At 47.3% G+C, this 15136-nt stretch overlaps 1 protein-coding gene across 1 annotated transcript in view; it reads right to left on the reverse strand.

Annotated features, from left to right (window-relative positions):
* Positions 1–15136, reverse strand: part of LOC129713599 (coiled-coil domain-containing protein 33-like) — a 52703-nt gene that overhangs the window by 18164 nt on the left and 19403 nt on the right. Inside the window, exon 6 of the mRNA XM_055662787.1 lies at positions 7019–7246. Coding sequence (XP_055518762.1) covers positions 7019–7246 — 228 coding nt within the window. The remainder of the gene's footprint in view (positions 1–7018; positions 7247–15136) is intronic.

Raw genomic sequence — 15136 nt, forward strand, 5'->3', positions numbered from 1 at the left:
AATTCAAATCCCCCTGTGAATAGATCTTATCGTTAAGTCAAACAACGTTGTATCATTAATATCTAAATTGGTGCTATTATGCTCTTATCTTAAGGAAACAGAAAGAGAGAAACATTGACTAAGCCCTATAAAACCTGCTAAATAATATGTAATTCTGATGTACTCTTTGTTAATCGGGGTCTCGTGAATTTTCAATTGAACATCTGTATCAGTGAGGAACAGCTGGGCTCCAGGCAGTTCACCAACAAACCTCAATGGATATTAGTTGCTGATCCCATTCTACAATTGTGCAGAGTCTTTTTCAACCAAGATTACCCGTTCCTCTATCAACTATTGAAGGGAGTAATTAAATAGTCCATAAGCCGTCACTGAGCCTAGAGAGCTGCTCTACATCCCTGCAGCTGAACATGACCAAAACGCCTCTTTATGTCCTGCACCTCGTCTACATTAGAAAGTTATTTAATATGGGGCAAGATTGGTGGCCTTGTGTTTGCAGATTTAACATGGAATATTTAATGGAGGGGGCAGTTTTACATTGGTGTTTGAGATACAGCATGGAAACAGGCCCTTCGGCCCACTGAGCTTGTGCCAACCAAACGCTGGCTTTAGTGTTCAAGAAGGAACTGCAGATGCTGGAAGATCGAAGGTACACAAAATTGCTGGAGAAACTCAGCGGGTGCAGCAGCATCTATGGAACGAAGAAAATAGGCAACGTTTCAGGCCGAAACCCTTCTTCAGACACTGGCTTTAGTTTAGTTTAGTTTAGTTTAGAGGTACAGCATGAAACAGGCCCTTTGGCCCAACAAGTCCGCACTGACCAATAGACCCAAGTCTTGACATTACTAAGGTGACTGGTCCTGATCATAACTCCCTGGGGTCTAGAGGAATTGTTCACTCTGAGAGGGACACAGAATAGGCAGACCAACAACTTTCCTTTCAACCAGTGTCACCAGATGGTGTAGAAACAAGGAACAGCAGATGCTGGTTTGCAGAAAATGACACAATGTGCTGGAGTAACTCAGCGGGTCAGGCAGCATCTCTGGAGAAGATGGATAGATGACATTTTGGGTCTGAAGGAGGGTCCCGCCCCTATCCATTTTCTCCAGCGATGCTGCCTGACCCGCTGAGTTACTCCAGCACATTTTGTCTTTTTGTGAGATGTTGAATCAAAGAATCATTACATTTTATAAAGTTGTTCACCCCAAGAGAACATGGAACAAACAGAGAATGCCTGTGGAGGCCGGTTCTCTGGATGCTTTCAAGAGAGAGCTAGATAGGGCTCTTAACAATAGCGGAGTCGGGGGATATGGGGAGAAGGCAGGAACGGGGTACTGATTGGGGATGATCAGCCATGATCACATTGAATGGCGGTGCTGGCTCAAAGGGCCGAATGGCCTTCTCCTGCACCTATTGTCTATTGTCTATTGTCTATCTAGAAGATGGTAGCCTTACCAATAACCACTGCACTTCCCCAATGTTTAACATGCCACACAGAAATCTTTCCTCCTGTAAACTTGTTGATGGTTGCCTCTGAAACACAGTTGTCTGTACCTCATACGTACCAGAACGTGCACGCACACAATCATACACGTAAATATACACACACACACAAGCACACATATAAACACAGAAACGCGCGCACACATACACTCATACACGCACCTCAAACGCACGCACATACTCATAACACACACACACACTCAATCATACATGTAAATATACACACACAAACACGCGCACCCGTACACGCACCTACAAATGCATGCACATACACACACACACACACAAATACACACTCAGACATACACTCACTCACACACACATATACTCACACATTAACACATGCACTCATACAAACACACACACACACTCTGACACACACACACACACACACACACTCTGCCACACACACCCACACACACACTCACACACACACACACCACACACACACACACACACACACACACACTCACCCACACACACACACACTCTGCCACACACACACACACACACACACACACACACACTCTGACACTGACACTATCACACACACACACTCTGACACAACACACACACACACTCTGACACACACACTTTAACACAAACAAAACACCCATTCACACGCACGCACAAATATGCTCATTCTCACACTAATGCATACGCACAGAACTCCAAGACACACACAAGCACACACTTACACACACATGAACACACTCACATCTGTGCACACACAAATACACACTCACATAAACACATGAGCTTGGTGCAGTTGCTGAGCAACATTAACATCTGCAGGCGGCACTCTATTTACTTCAGATGCTTCCTGACCCCGCTTTAAAGTCCAGCATCCCCTGTCTCTTGTGTCGCCAATATAAACAATTTGCTTCCTCATTATCAAGAAGCCTAATCTGAGTTTTGCATGTGGAAAAATGCTTATTGGAAAGGCTTTGTAAAACAGTCCAGGAAGTTAATGAAAGTGGAGCTAAGGTTATCTCCCCAACACTGCACCTGTGGTGTCCGTGACTGTTCGATCACGCAAGCATTTGGAAACTCCATTTCCCCGAAAAACCGACGATCTCTCCGATCTCTCTGCTGCAGAATTATCCAGATAATTTTTTGTAACACTAGTTTCGTAAAGCTTCAAGTAGCTTTAGGACACAGAACAGTGCAGCACAAGAACAGGACCTCTTTCCACCATGTCTGTCATGACCCATGAGCTAGATAGGGCTCTTATAAATAGCGGAGGCAGGGGATATGGGGAGAAGGCAGGAACGGGGTACTGATTGGGGATGATCAGCCATGATCACATTGAATGGCGGTGCTGGCTCGAAGGGCCGAATGGCCTCTACTCCTGCACCTATTGTCTATTGTCTATTGTCACGAGAGGCATAGATAGGATAAACAGCCAGAACCTTTGTCCCAGGATGGAAAAACCCCCCAAATATCCAAGGGCATAGCGTGAAGGTGAGAGGGGAAAGGTTTGAAAGGATGTTTCCGGTAATGGGAGAGTCTAGGAACAGAGGGCACAGCCTCAGAGTAAAAGGATGTATCTTCGAAATGGAGATGAGGAGGAATTTCTTTAGCTAAAGGGTTGTGAATCTGTGGAATCCATTGCCACAGGCGGCTGTGGAGGCCAAGTCCTTGGGTATTTTTAAGGCAGAGATTGAAAGGTTCTTAATTAGGAATGGTATCAAAGGTTACGGGGAGTAGACAGGAGAATGGGGTTGAGAATGAATAAGAATATTGCGTACAGTTTTGGTCTCCAAATCTGAGGAAGGACTTTATTGCCATAGAGGGAGTGCAGAGAAGGTTCACCAGACTGATTCCTGGGATGTCAGGTCTTTCATACGAAGAAAGACTGGATAGACTTGGTTTGTACTCACTAGAATTTAGGAGATTGAGGGGGGATCTTATAGAAACGAACAAAATTCTTAAGGGGTTGGACAGGCTAGATGCAGGAAGATTGTTCCCGATGTTGGGGAAGTCCAGGACAAGGGGTCACAGCTTAAGGATAAGGGGGAAATCCTTTAAGACCGAGATGAGAAAAACATTTTTCACACCGAGAGTGGTGAATCTCTGGAACTCTCTGCCACAGAGGGTAGTTGAGGCCACAGTTCATTGGCTATATTTAAGAGGGAGTTAGATGTGGCCCTTGTGGCTAGAGGGATCATGGGGTATGGAGAGAAGGCAGGTACAGGATACTGAGTTGGATGATCAGCCATGATCATATTGAATGGCGGTGCAGGCTCGAAGGGCCGAATGGCCTACTCCTGCACCTATTTTCTATGTATCTATGTATCTAAGAGATCCGCCATTATTAAATGGCGGAGTCGAAACGATGGGCTGAATGGCCTAATTTTGCTCCTATCTCTCATGGTCATGATCAAATATTGAAATATTAATTGAAATATTTCTCATTTACCATTATTTGATGATTAGGCTTGGTTGTGTTACACAGCCCATTCCAGCTATTTAGCTCTGCATCAAAGGAAACTGAAGCCAATTTCCTCGATTAAATCAGTTCCTCTTTTCTCTAAATAATTGCTCGAAATGGTTCACAGCTGTTTGCTGCTCCTCTGCACAGAATGGTCTCCGCTCGTATATTGCTAATCAGGGTTGCCATGGCATTTATATTCCTTTTAGACCATTACAAAGAAATAATATAAATGTGCTTTTGAAAAAGCCGTGTGGAGTCTATCCTGCAGATTTTACTAATGCTGTTGCTTTGATCTTTTAAATGCTGTGTAGTACATGCCTGTGATTCTGGGATAAAACTATCAGTTCATAATTCGTGGCAATCTAATGTATAGTCTATACAAAACGTTTAAAAGAGGAGATAAGTTATGCCCCTGTCCCACTTAGGAAACCTGAACGGAAACCTCTGGAGATTTTGCGCCCCACCCAAGGTTTCCGTGCGATCCCCGGAGGTTTTTGTCAGTCTCCCTACCTGCTTCCACTACCTGCAACCTCCGGCAACCACCTGCAACCTCCGGGAACCGCACGGAAACCTTGGGTGGGGCGCAAAGTCTCCAGAGGTTTCCTAAGTGGGACAGGGGCAGAAGCGTTCGAATCTGCAACGTTTTCGAACAGGGAGATCAGGTGAATGTGGTCGGCGAGACCAAACGTAGACTGGGCGATCGTTTCGCTGAACACCTTTGCTCAGTCTGCCTGGACCTACCTGATCTAACGGTTGCCAAACACTTTAACCCCCCCTCACTGACCTTTCTATCCAGGGCATCCTCCATTGCCAGTGGGGCAGATCGCTAATTGGAGGAACAGCTATCTCATATTTCGCTTGGGCAGCTTACAAGCCAGTGGTATGGCTCTCGATCTCTCGAACTTCACGTAAACCCTGCATTCCCTTTCTCTCCATCCCTCTCACAGTGGGCCAGTGTAGATGGGGCACCTTGGTGTGTAGGTTTGGCTAAAGGGCCTGATTGTGGGCAGTATGGCTCTCCAGCTCCACACCATTGCCACTTGCAAATATTTATGTATTTGCGCTCAAAGGTTTATTCGTTCCAGCGCTCCCACCAGAACTGTGCAATTTATTCAATGTTCACTCTCCTTGCGATGGTAATATACCTTCCTTTTTCCGGGGGGTATTTTATCATCTGCTATTTTTATACCACGAGCTGCTAACACAACAATCACATTTTAGGACCGAGATGAGAAAAACATACCAGACTGATTCCTGGGATGTCATATGAAGGACTTTCATATGAAGAACGACTGGATAGACTTGGCTTGTACTCGCTAGAATTTAGAAGATCGAGGAGGAATCTTATATAAACTTACTTTTTTCACACAGAGAGTGGTGAATCTCTGGAATTCTCTGCCACAGAATGTAGTTGAGGCCACAGTTCATTGGCTATATTTAAGAAGGAGTTAGATGTGGCCCTTGTGGCTAAAGGGATCAGGGGGGTATGGAGAGAAGGCAGGTATGGGATACTGAGTTGGATGATCAGCCATGATCATATTGAATGGCGGTGCAGGCTCGAAGGGCCGAATGGCCTACTCTATTGTCTGCATCTATCTGTCTATGTTTTCTATCTCTCTCACATCACCATCTATATCTCTCATTTCCCTTCCCCCCCGACTCAGTCTGAAGTTTCTAATGATGCTGCCGGTCCCGCTGAGTTACTCCAGCATTTTGTGTCTGACTTCCCATTTTGACACTGCAGCCATCAAGTGCTCTGGAGACGGAGCTTCAAGCGACTTCACCAACCATTGATGCATGCAGACCCCCAGCATGCACCCTCCCCCTCTCCCCGCTACAATTCAGGCCACTTTCAATTATTTTTCTTTGTTCTCTGACAAGCCGAGGGGAGGTGTGAAATGCCGTGGGCGTTTTTTTAATACTTTTCCTTTCTGTATTGCAACAGAGATACCAAAAGATCAAGAGCCTGAACTGGAATGGAGAGAATCTTAATAACCACTGCTGTAGCCCACAGGCAGCCGAGCAAACAATATCAGAAATATAACGGGCGTTCTCAGTCTCTAAGCGACAGCAAGGACTTTAATATCTGACTGACGTTTTACACCTCGATTGTTCCACAAAGCTGCTTCCAGTTTGGGTGCCATCGTTCATCCCATTGAAGGCCATAGATGTAGACACAAGGAACTGCAGATGGTTTACCAACATAGACACAGGTTGCTGGATCACTCAGCAGGTTACAGGACATCAGCATGGGCAGCACGGAGGCGCAGCGGTGGAGCTGCTGCCTTACTGCGCTGGAGAAGCAGGTTCGGTCCCAACCACGGGTGCTGTCTGTACGGAGTTTGCACGCACGTACTCCCCGTATTGCCACTTTTCATTTCACTGCACATCTCGTATGTATACGTGACGAATTGACTTGACTTGACACATGCACACACATACGCAAGGACACACAGGAACACGCATAGGCACACGCACACACATGCAAAGACACACATGCACACTCACACACGTACACACATACGCAAGGAAAACACAGGAACACGCATAGGCACACGCACACACATGCAAAGACACACATGCACACTCACACACGTACACACACACACGCAAGGACACACAGGAACACGCATAGGCACACGCAAACACATGCAAAGACACACATGCACACTCACACACGTACACACACACGCAAGGACACACACGAACACGCACAGGCACACGCACACACATGCAGGAACACACACGCACACTCACACACATGCACACTCGCACACACACACGCAAGGACACACAGGAACACGCACAGGCACACGCAAACACAAGCAAATGCCCACACGCACACATACACACACACGCACACACACAAACACACACACAAACACACACACACACACACACACACACACACACACACACACACACACACACACACAAACACACACACACACACACACACAAGTTTGAGAGCAGGCCAAATTCAGCAAATAAGATGAACAGATTCTCTCCCCAGAGGCGAGCGACACAGTTTGTGCAAATTTCCATCCATTTTAAAAGGATATTTAGAATCTTTTGACCTACCTTGGCCTGTGGTGCTGGGGCTATATCTGACGCCTGGTCCTGGATTGCAGATAGCGTCCACTCTGCCGTGGTGGTTTGGCCTGGCCCTGAGGAGGGATCAGGGCTGCCAACAGCCAGTGCCCTCTGTGTGTCTGGCTGGTGCTTTAATCCCAGGGCATCCCTGGGGGTTACTGCTCCCACACTGGCCACGAGGGATGGATAGGTCACGGCAAGTATCGAATCAGGGCGCTGAAACAGCGAAAGAAAATGTTGGTTAGGAAGGAACTGCAGATGCTGGTTTACACCGAGGATAGACACAAAATGCTGGGGCAACTCAGCGGGACAGGCTGCATCTCTGGATGGACGTCTAAGGTCGAGACCCTTCCTCAGACTGAGAGGCGGGGGAGAGGTTTAGAGTGAGATGTGGAGAGATACAAAACAAATGAATGAGAGATGTGCGAAAAAGGCCATTGTCAGCTGTGGCCGTGGTGAAAACCAGTCACAGACAATGAGACTCAACAGGCTTGTGTGATTTTTAGTGACTATCTTTGGCTTCCACCCAAGTTATATATTTAGTTTAACAACCTGTGCCTGTGGTCAGAGTGAAACTTGTAAGAACTGAATGATTTTAATTGCACTTCCTCTGAGAGGCAGACAGGGACTGAGTTAGCCGGCATGTTAATAAGATTTAGCTACATCGTCTCCTGCTAAAGTGGTGGCTCCAGTATTTCGACTGGTCTATAATCGGATTGCTAACAGACTGAGGTTAATCAACTAGCCATGCAATACATTCTACTCTCTTAAAATGGAACTTGGCTGTAACTATGGGAATGAGCGGGTGGATAGCCCTGTCCCACATTGCAGGAAGATTGTTCCCGATGTTAGGGAAGTCCAGGACAAGGGGTCACAGCTTAAGGATAAGGGGGAAATCCTTTAAAACCGAGATGAGAAGAACTTTTTTCACACAGAGAGTGGTGAATCTCTGGAACTCTCTGCCACAGAGGGTAGTTGAGGCCACAGTTCATTGGCTATATTTAAGAGGGAGTTTGATATGGCCCTTGTGGCTAAGGGGATCAGGGGGTATGGAGAGAAGGCAGGTACGGGATACTGAGTTGGATGATCAGCCATGATCATATTGAATGGCGGTGCAGGCTCGAAGGGCCGAATGGCCTCTACACCTGCACCTAATTTCTATGTTTCTATGTTTCATTCCAAGAGCTCCCCCAAGTTTAAAACAAATCAAACTCGCGGTAAGCACGGAGAATGAACGTAGCGGGTACGTCGGAGCTCGGGGACGTCTCTTAGCGATAACGTCAGGCAGTCGGGAAGACTCGCTAACGGCAGGTAAGCACGGGAAGACTCGTGAAGATTTTTCAACACGTTGGAAAAATGTCCACGAGAGCCCCGAGTACCGACGAGCGGCCATTACCGTAAATCTCCGCGTTCGAATGAAGGCAAACTCGGGATGAACTCGCACCATGGGACAGGGGCTATAACTTATCGTGAGCATTTGACGTCACTGGGTCTGTACTTGCTGGAGTTTAGAAGAATGAAGGGGGGGCCTCATTGAAACATACCTAATAGTGAAAGGCTTGGATAGAGTGGATGTGGAGAGGATGTTTCCACTAGTGGGAGAAGCCAGGAAGGAGATGCGAAGAGTTTATCTTTTGTCAGAGGGTGGTGAATCTGTGGCTGTGGAGGCCAAATCGATGGATATTGTTAAGGCAGATGTTCTTGTTTAGTGCCAAGGGTTATTGGGAGAAGGCAGGAGAATGGGGTTGGGAGGGAGAGATAGATCAGCCATGATTCAAAGACGGGACAGACTTGATGGGCCGAAAGACCTCATTCTACTCCCATCCCTTATGACCTTATAACTACAAACACATCAGCGCTCACCCGCAGCTCCAGGCAAATAAATAGAGGGGTAAAGGAGGGGAAAGGACACAAAGTGCTGGAGTAACTCAGTGGGTCAGGCAGCATCTGTGGAGAACGTGGATTCAAGATTCAAGAGAGTTTATTGTCATGTAAGATAAGATAAGATAAGATACATTTATTGTCATTTGGACCCCTTGAGGTCCAAACGAAATGCCGTTTCTGCAGCCATACACTACAAACACATAGACCCAAGACACAACATAATTTACATAAACATCCATCACATTGCTGTGATGGAAGGCCAAATAAACTTATTTCTCCACTGCACTCTCCCCCCCCCCCCCCCGATGTCAGAGTCAAAGTCAAAGCCCCCGGCTGGCGATGGCGATTGTCCCGCGGCCATTAAAGCCACGCCGGGTGGTGCGAGGTCGCACACCGGGTCTTGGTGTTAGAGCCCCCGGCATGCGCTCACAGAGTCCCGCGGCCATTCCAAGCCGCGCGGGGCAGTGATGTAAGGCCCCGCTCCAGGAGCTCTTCGACCCCGCAACTCGGGCGGGGGAAGTCGCCGTTGCGGGAGCCCTGAAAAGCGGTCTCCCTCCAGGGACCCGTGGGCTCCCGGTGCCGCGTGCATGGTCGCAGCATGGTCGTCACGAGGTCGTAGGGAGCTCGTAGGTAGGTCGTGATGCTGGTCGTTGGTACTCGTGGCATCAAGTAGGTCGGGGCGTTTTTGATGAAAAATGTCCATGATTAAAAAGGGTCATGTATTAGGTCGTGAAAGTGGGACAGGCCCTTAAGTCATTCTCCCCCCCCCCCCCCCACCTCTCACCGGGGCAGCAGATACAAAAACCTGGCAGCTTTCAACACCACATTCAGGAACAGCTTTTTTCCCAATGTAATCAAACTTTTGAACGGACCTCTCACTTGCTGGGGGTGAATTCCCCTGAATCTTCCAACCTATTTAGTTGTAGCCCTTGCGTTTTTTTTAAATCTTCACCTTCTCTTCAGCTGTAACACTCTCCATTCTGCGCTCTGTTTATTTTCTCGTTTGCACGCGCTGATGTGCTTACGCCTGGTATGGTTCGCCTGGATAACTCGGTACACGTGACAATGAAGCAATTTCAATAACAAGTCCCTCGAGGAGCTCTGTACATTTCAGTGGGATCACCATCATTAAGTTTAACGCGTGATTAGACTGCATCAGGGAAAATGTCGAGTGTGGCCGTGTTGAGCCTCTCCCATGTCTTTTGTTCCACTCCCTCTCCTCTGTCCACAGCTTTAAGTCACTGACCTTCACCCACCCCCTTGTTAATGCAATCGGAAAGCATCCTGCATTTCATCAGTGAAGTCCACTGTGTGATATGGGTCTACAGTCAGGCTTAGTTGCATCTGAAGAAGGGTTTCGGCCCGTAACGTTGCCTATTTCCTTCGCTGCTGCACCTGCTGAGTTTCTCCAGCATTTTTGTGTACCTTAGTTGCATCTATACCAAGGCACAGTGAAAAGCTTTCTTTTGCCCTCTGTGCAGACAGATCAGATAATACCACACATACATACAATCAAATACAAGTCAAACTCAAGTACAACAGACAGAGCAAAGGGTGCAGAGAATTAAACAGAGTGCAGAATATAGTTCTCAGCATAATCGTCTGAAGAAGGGTCTCAACCTTAATCGTCACCTATTCCTTCCTCTCCAGAGATGCTGCCTGTCCCGCTGAGTTACTCCAGCTTTTTGTGTCTATCTTCAGGTGCCAACCAGCATCTGCAGTTCCTTCCTACTCATTGTAGTGCATTGGTTTAATTGACAAAGTTCAACGTCTGCAATGGGATAGAGGCGAGTGGGACAGCAGCCCGGCATATGGAAGGCTTAAAGCTTCACGAATTGTGTTGGATGCTGGTTTAAGCCGAAGATAGACACAAGAGGCTGGAGTAACTCACCTCGCCCACAGCTAACAATGGCCTGTTTTCTTCACCATTTTCATATTCATATTCCTATCTTTCACTCATTTGTTCTATATCTCTCGAAGTCACCGTCTCTATATCTCTCGTGAGTTTGGTCCGACGAGTTACTGTTGGCCCATTGCGTCTCTCCAGAGCTGCCGCCCGTCCTGATGAGTTGCTCCAGTGTTTTGTGTCTGTCTTCACTACATATCGTAGCTGGGCCGAGTACAATTGCAAGCCAGCGCACTGCGCCCAGAATCCCAGATCATGTAAAATGCAACAGTTTATGAGCGGCCTGTGACTATATAGGGGGACACTGCAGCTGCTGTCCATGGTGCTGAATGTGACTGTCTCTCTGCTGTCTTTGTCATGCACGTGCCTGCCCACAAACTCCCCCCCCCCACACTTTTATTCAATTAGCGCTTGTCCAGGAGGAGTCCTGTGGGAATGTGCGCTCGTGAGGATGGCTGACACATTCTCTTCAACAAAGACATTAATTTTCCCTACGCCTCCATGTATCCAACTCATTAGACATTTAACCAACTGCACAGAACCTGTAACCTTACGGCACCCACTAATGCGATGCTTGTGGTGATGATAAATGCTGCAAGCACCAGCTCCCCTGTTCACCGTGACTACAACAAACATGGGCTTGGAATTAGTTTAGCTTGGTTTATGAAGAAAGACTGGATAGACTTGGTTTATACTCTCTAGAATTTAGGAGATTGAGAGGGGATCTTATAAAAACTTACAGAATTCTTAAGGGGTTGGACAGGCTAGATGCAGGAAGATTGTTCCCGATGTTAGGGAAATCCAGGACAAGGGGTCACAGCTTAAGGATAAGGGGGAAATCCTTTAAAACCGAGATGAGAAGAACTTTTTTCACACAGAGAGTGGTGAATCTCTGGAACTCTCTGCCACAGAGGGTAGTTGAGGCCACAGTTCATTGGCTATATTTAAGAGGGAGTTAGATGTGGCCTTGTGGCTAAGGGGGATCAGGGGGTATGGAGAGAAGGCAGGTACAGGATACTGAGTTGGATGATCAGCCATGATCATATTGAATGGCGGTGCAGGCTCGAAGGGCTGAATGGCCTACTCCTGCATCTAATTTCTATGTTTCTATGTTTAGAGATACAGTGTGGAAACAGGCCCTTCGGCCCACCGAGTCTGCGCAGACCAGCGATCCCCGCACATTAACACTGCCCCTACACACACTAGGGACAATTGACATTTATATCAAAGCCAATTAACCTACAAACCTGTACATCTATGGAGTGTGGGAGGAAACCGGAGATACGAAGGGCCGAATGGCCTACAATTGCACCTATTTTCTATGTTTCTATACCGGGGGGAAACCCTACGCAGTCACGGGGAGAACGTGCAAACTCCGTACAGACAGCATCCGTAGTCAGGATCGAACCGGGGTCTCTGGCGCTGTGAGTGTTTAGAAGACCCCTCCTCATTCTCTTAACTCCAGCGAGTACAGGCCCAAAGCTGTCAAAGGCTCACAGTACATTAACCCAACCATCCCCGGGATAATTCTCGTAAATCTCCTCTGGGAAGTCTACAAAACCAACACATCCCTCCTCAGATATGGGGCCCAAAACGACTTACAATACTGTAAATGTGATCTAACCTGTGCCCTGTAAAGCCTCAGCATTTACCCCCCCACCCCCCAGCTTTTATACTCTAGTCCTCTCAAAATTAATATGAACATTGCATTTGTCTTCCTTATCTCCTGATCCAACCTGCAAATGAACCTTTTGGGGATACCAGCAGCTTAGACCATCCACGCGATCACATTTATTTGCTGTTCGTCTGAGGGGAAAAGGTAAGCTTGCTGCCTAGTTGTTTCTTTAAAAAGTCAGAACTTTGCAAGCTTTAGGAAATTCTGGGAGGAGATTGAACTGACACTGGGAGAGAGAGATGACTTTCTCAGGAGCAGGAGCTCTGCATAACAACACCCCCCCCTCTGCACACTGGCCATCAACTCCCCCAATCAAACATCAAGGCTCAAAGTCATAAATGTGGATGGATCCCTAACCATTAGCTCAGATCCTTCCCCTTGGGAACCGCTTTGAAACGCTGCCTCAAAACAGATGACTCTGGGGTGTTATTATTGAAGTTCCACAGCTTTGACCTTGATTGTTATTCAGGCAACGTCCTCGAAACCGCCTACTGACGAGATCCCCAACAGCTCGGGACAAAGAAGGCACCCCCCCCCCCCCCCCCCCCCAAACCCCCCCAATCCTTCCCTCCCCGATGCCCCAAACTGGGACAGAACAGGGAGTGGCCAGTCCAGTTCTTATCCTTCGCTTAGCGTAGAGATACAGCATGGAAACAGGCCCTTCAGCCCGCCGAGCCCATGCCGACCATCGATCACGGACAAGGGGTCACAGCTTAAGGATAAGGGGGAAATCCTTTAAAACCGAGATGAGAAGAACTTTTTTCACACAGAGAGTGGTGAATCTCTGGAACTCTCTGCCACAGAGGGTAGTTGAGGCCACAGTTCGTTGGCTATATTTAAGAGGGAGTTAGATGTGGCCCTTGTGGCTAAGGGGATTAGGGGGTATGGATAGAAGGCAGGTACGGGATACTGAGTTGGATGATCAGCCATGATCATATTGAATGGCGGTGCAGGCTCGAAGGGCCGAATGGCCTACTCCTGCACCTAATTTCTATGTTTCTATGATCACCCTTTAACATTATGTTATCTCACTTTCGCATCCACTCCCTACACACGAGGAACAGTTTAAGGCAGATTAACCTACAAATCCGCACGTCTTTGAGATGTTGCTGGGGAACCAGAGCTCCCGGTCGGAGGCAACCAGTTCAGGTTAGTTTATTGCCACGTGTGTACCGAGGTACAGTGAAAAGCTTTTGTTGCGTGCTAACCAGTCAGCGGAAAGACAATCAATTAATTTACAGTGTATAGATACACGATAAGGGAATAACGTTTAGTGCAAGGTAAAGCCAGCAAAGTCCGATCAAGGAGAGTCCGAGGGTCATCAAAGAGGTACATAGTTGTGGTAGGATGATTCAGTTGCCTGATAACAGCTGGGAAGAGACTGTAGATAGACACAAAATGCTGGAGTAACTCAGCGGGACAGGCAGCATCTCTGGATGGAAGGAATGGGTGACATTTCGGGTCGAGACCCTTCGTCGGACCGAGAGCCTTTTGCGTACAGTTTTGGCCTCTTAATCTGAGGATAACCATTCTTGCTATAGAGGGAGTACAGAGAAGGTTCACCAGACTGATTCCTGGGATGTCAGGACTTTCATATGAAGAAAGACTGGATAGACTCAGCTTGTACTCGCTAGAATTTAGAAGATTGAGGGGGGATCTTATAAAAGCTCACAAAATTCTTAAGGGGTTGGACAGGCTAGATGCAGGAAGATTGTTCCAGATGTTGTGGAAGTCCAGAACAAGGGGTCACACAGTTTAAGGATAAGGGGGAAATCTTTTAGGACCGAGATGAGAAAAACATTTTGAGTGGTGAATCTCTGGAATTCTCTGTCACAGAAGGTAGTTGAGGCCACAGTTCATTGGCTATATTTAAGAGGGAGTTAGATTTGGCTAAAGGGATCAAGGGGTATGGAGAGAAGGCAGGGATGGGATACTGAGTTGGATGATCAGCCATGATCATATTGAATGGCGGTGCAGGCTCGAAGGGCCGAATGGCCTCTACTCCTGCACCTATTGTCTATGTTTCTATGTTTCTATGACCTTGTGCCTGAAGGAGCGGTGCGGAGAACAGCCAGGTTAGACTGAAGAACCCGAAACGTCACCCATTCCTTCTCTCCAGAGATGCTGCCCGGCCCGCTGAGTTGCTCCAGCTTTTTGTGTCTATCTGCGGTTGAAACCGGCATCGGCAGTTCCTTCCTGCACATTACCCTAATGTTATGCAGGACCTGCTGGGGGACAGCCATGTCGATGAGCTTGGGATTTAATAAGGAATTTCAGAAAAACACTGACCATTGCAAACATCAAATTACACGCATGAAAAGCTGATCGTAAAAGTTACAAATGACTGTCGGACAAAAACGCGTCTGTATTAAAATAAATACCATGCTTGTTTAGTGCTTGGCTGGAGCTGTTAATTTAGTTTGGCAAGCAATGGTAATAAAAAGGAATTAATTCAAGGCTAAGTTGGGCCCTTGTGAATAATACATCACACACACACACACACAGTCTCTCATTCGACCCATGGGCAATTACTTGTAAGTACCACCAATGTGGACTCCTCAGCAACCAACTCTCTAGGCACCAACAGAATATCAATAAAATCACCATATCATTATGCTTCAGTCTGCTCACATCAAGCCTC

Source organism: Leucoraja erinacea, chromosome 36, assembly GCF_028641065.1.
Source record: "Leucoraja erinacea ecotype New England chromosome 36, Leri_hhj_1, whole genome shotgun sequence".
NCBI classification, from domain to species: Eukaryota; Metazoa; Chordata; class Chondrichthyes; order Rajiformes; family Rajidae; genus Leucoraja; species Leucoraja erinaceus.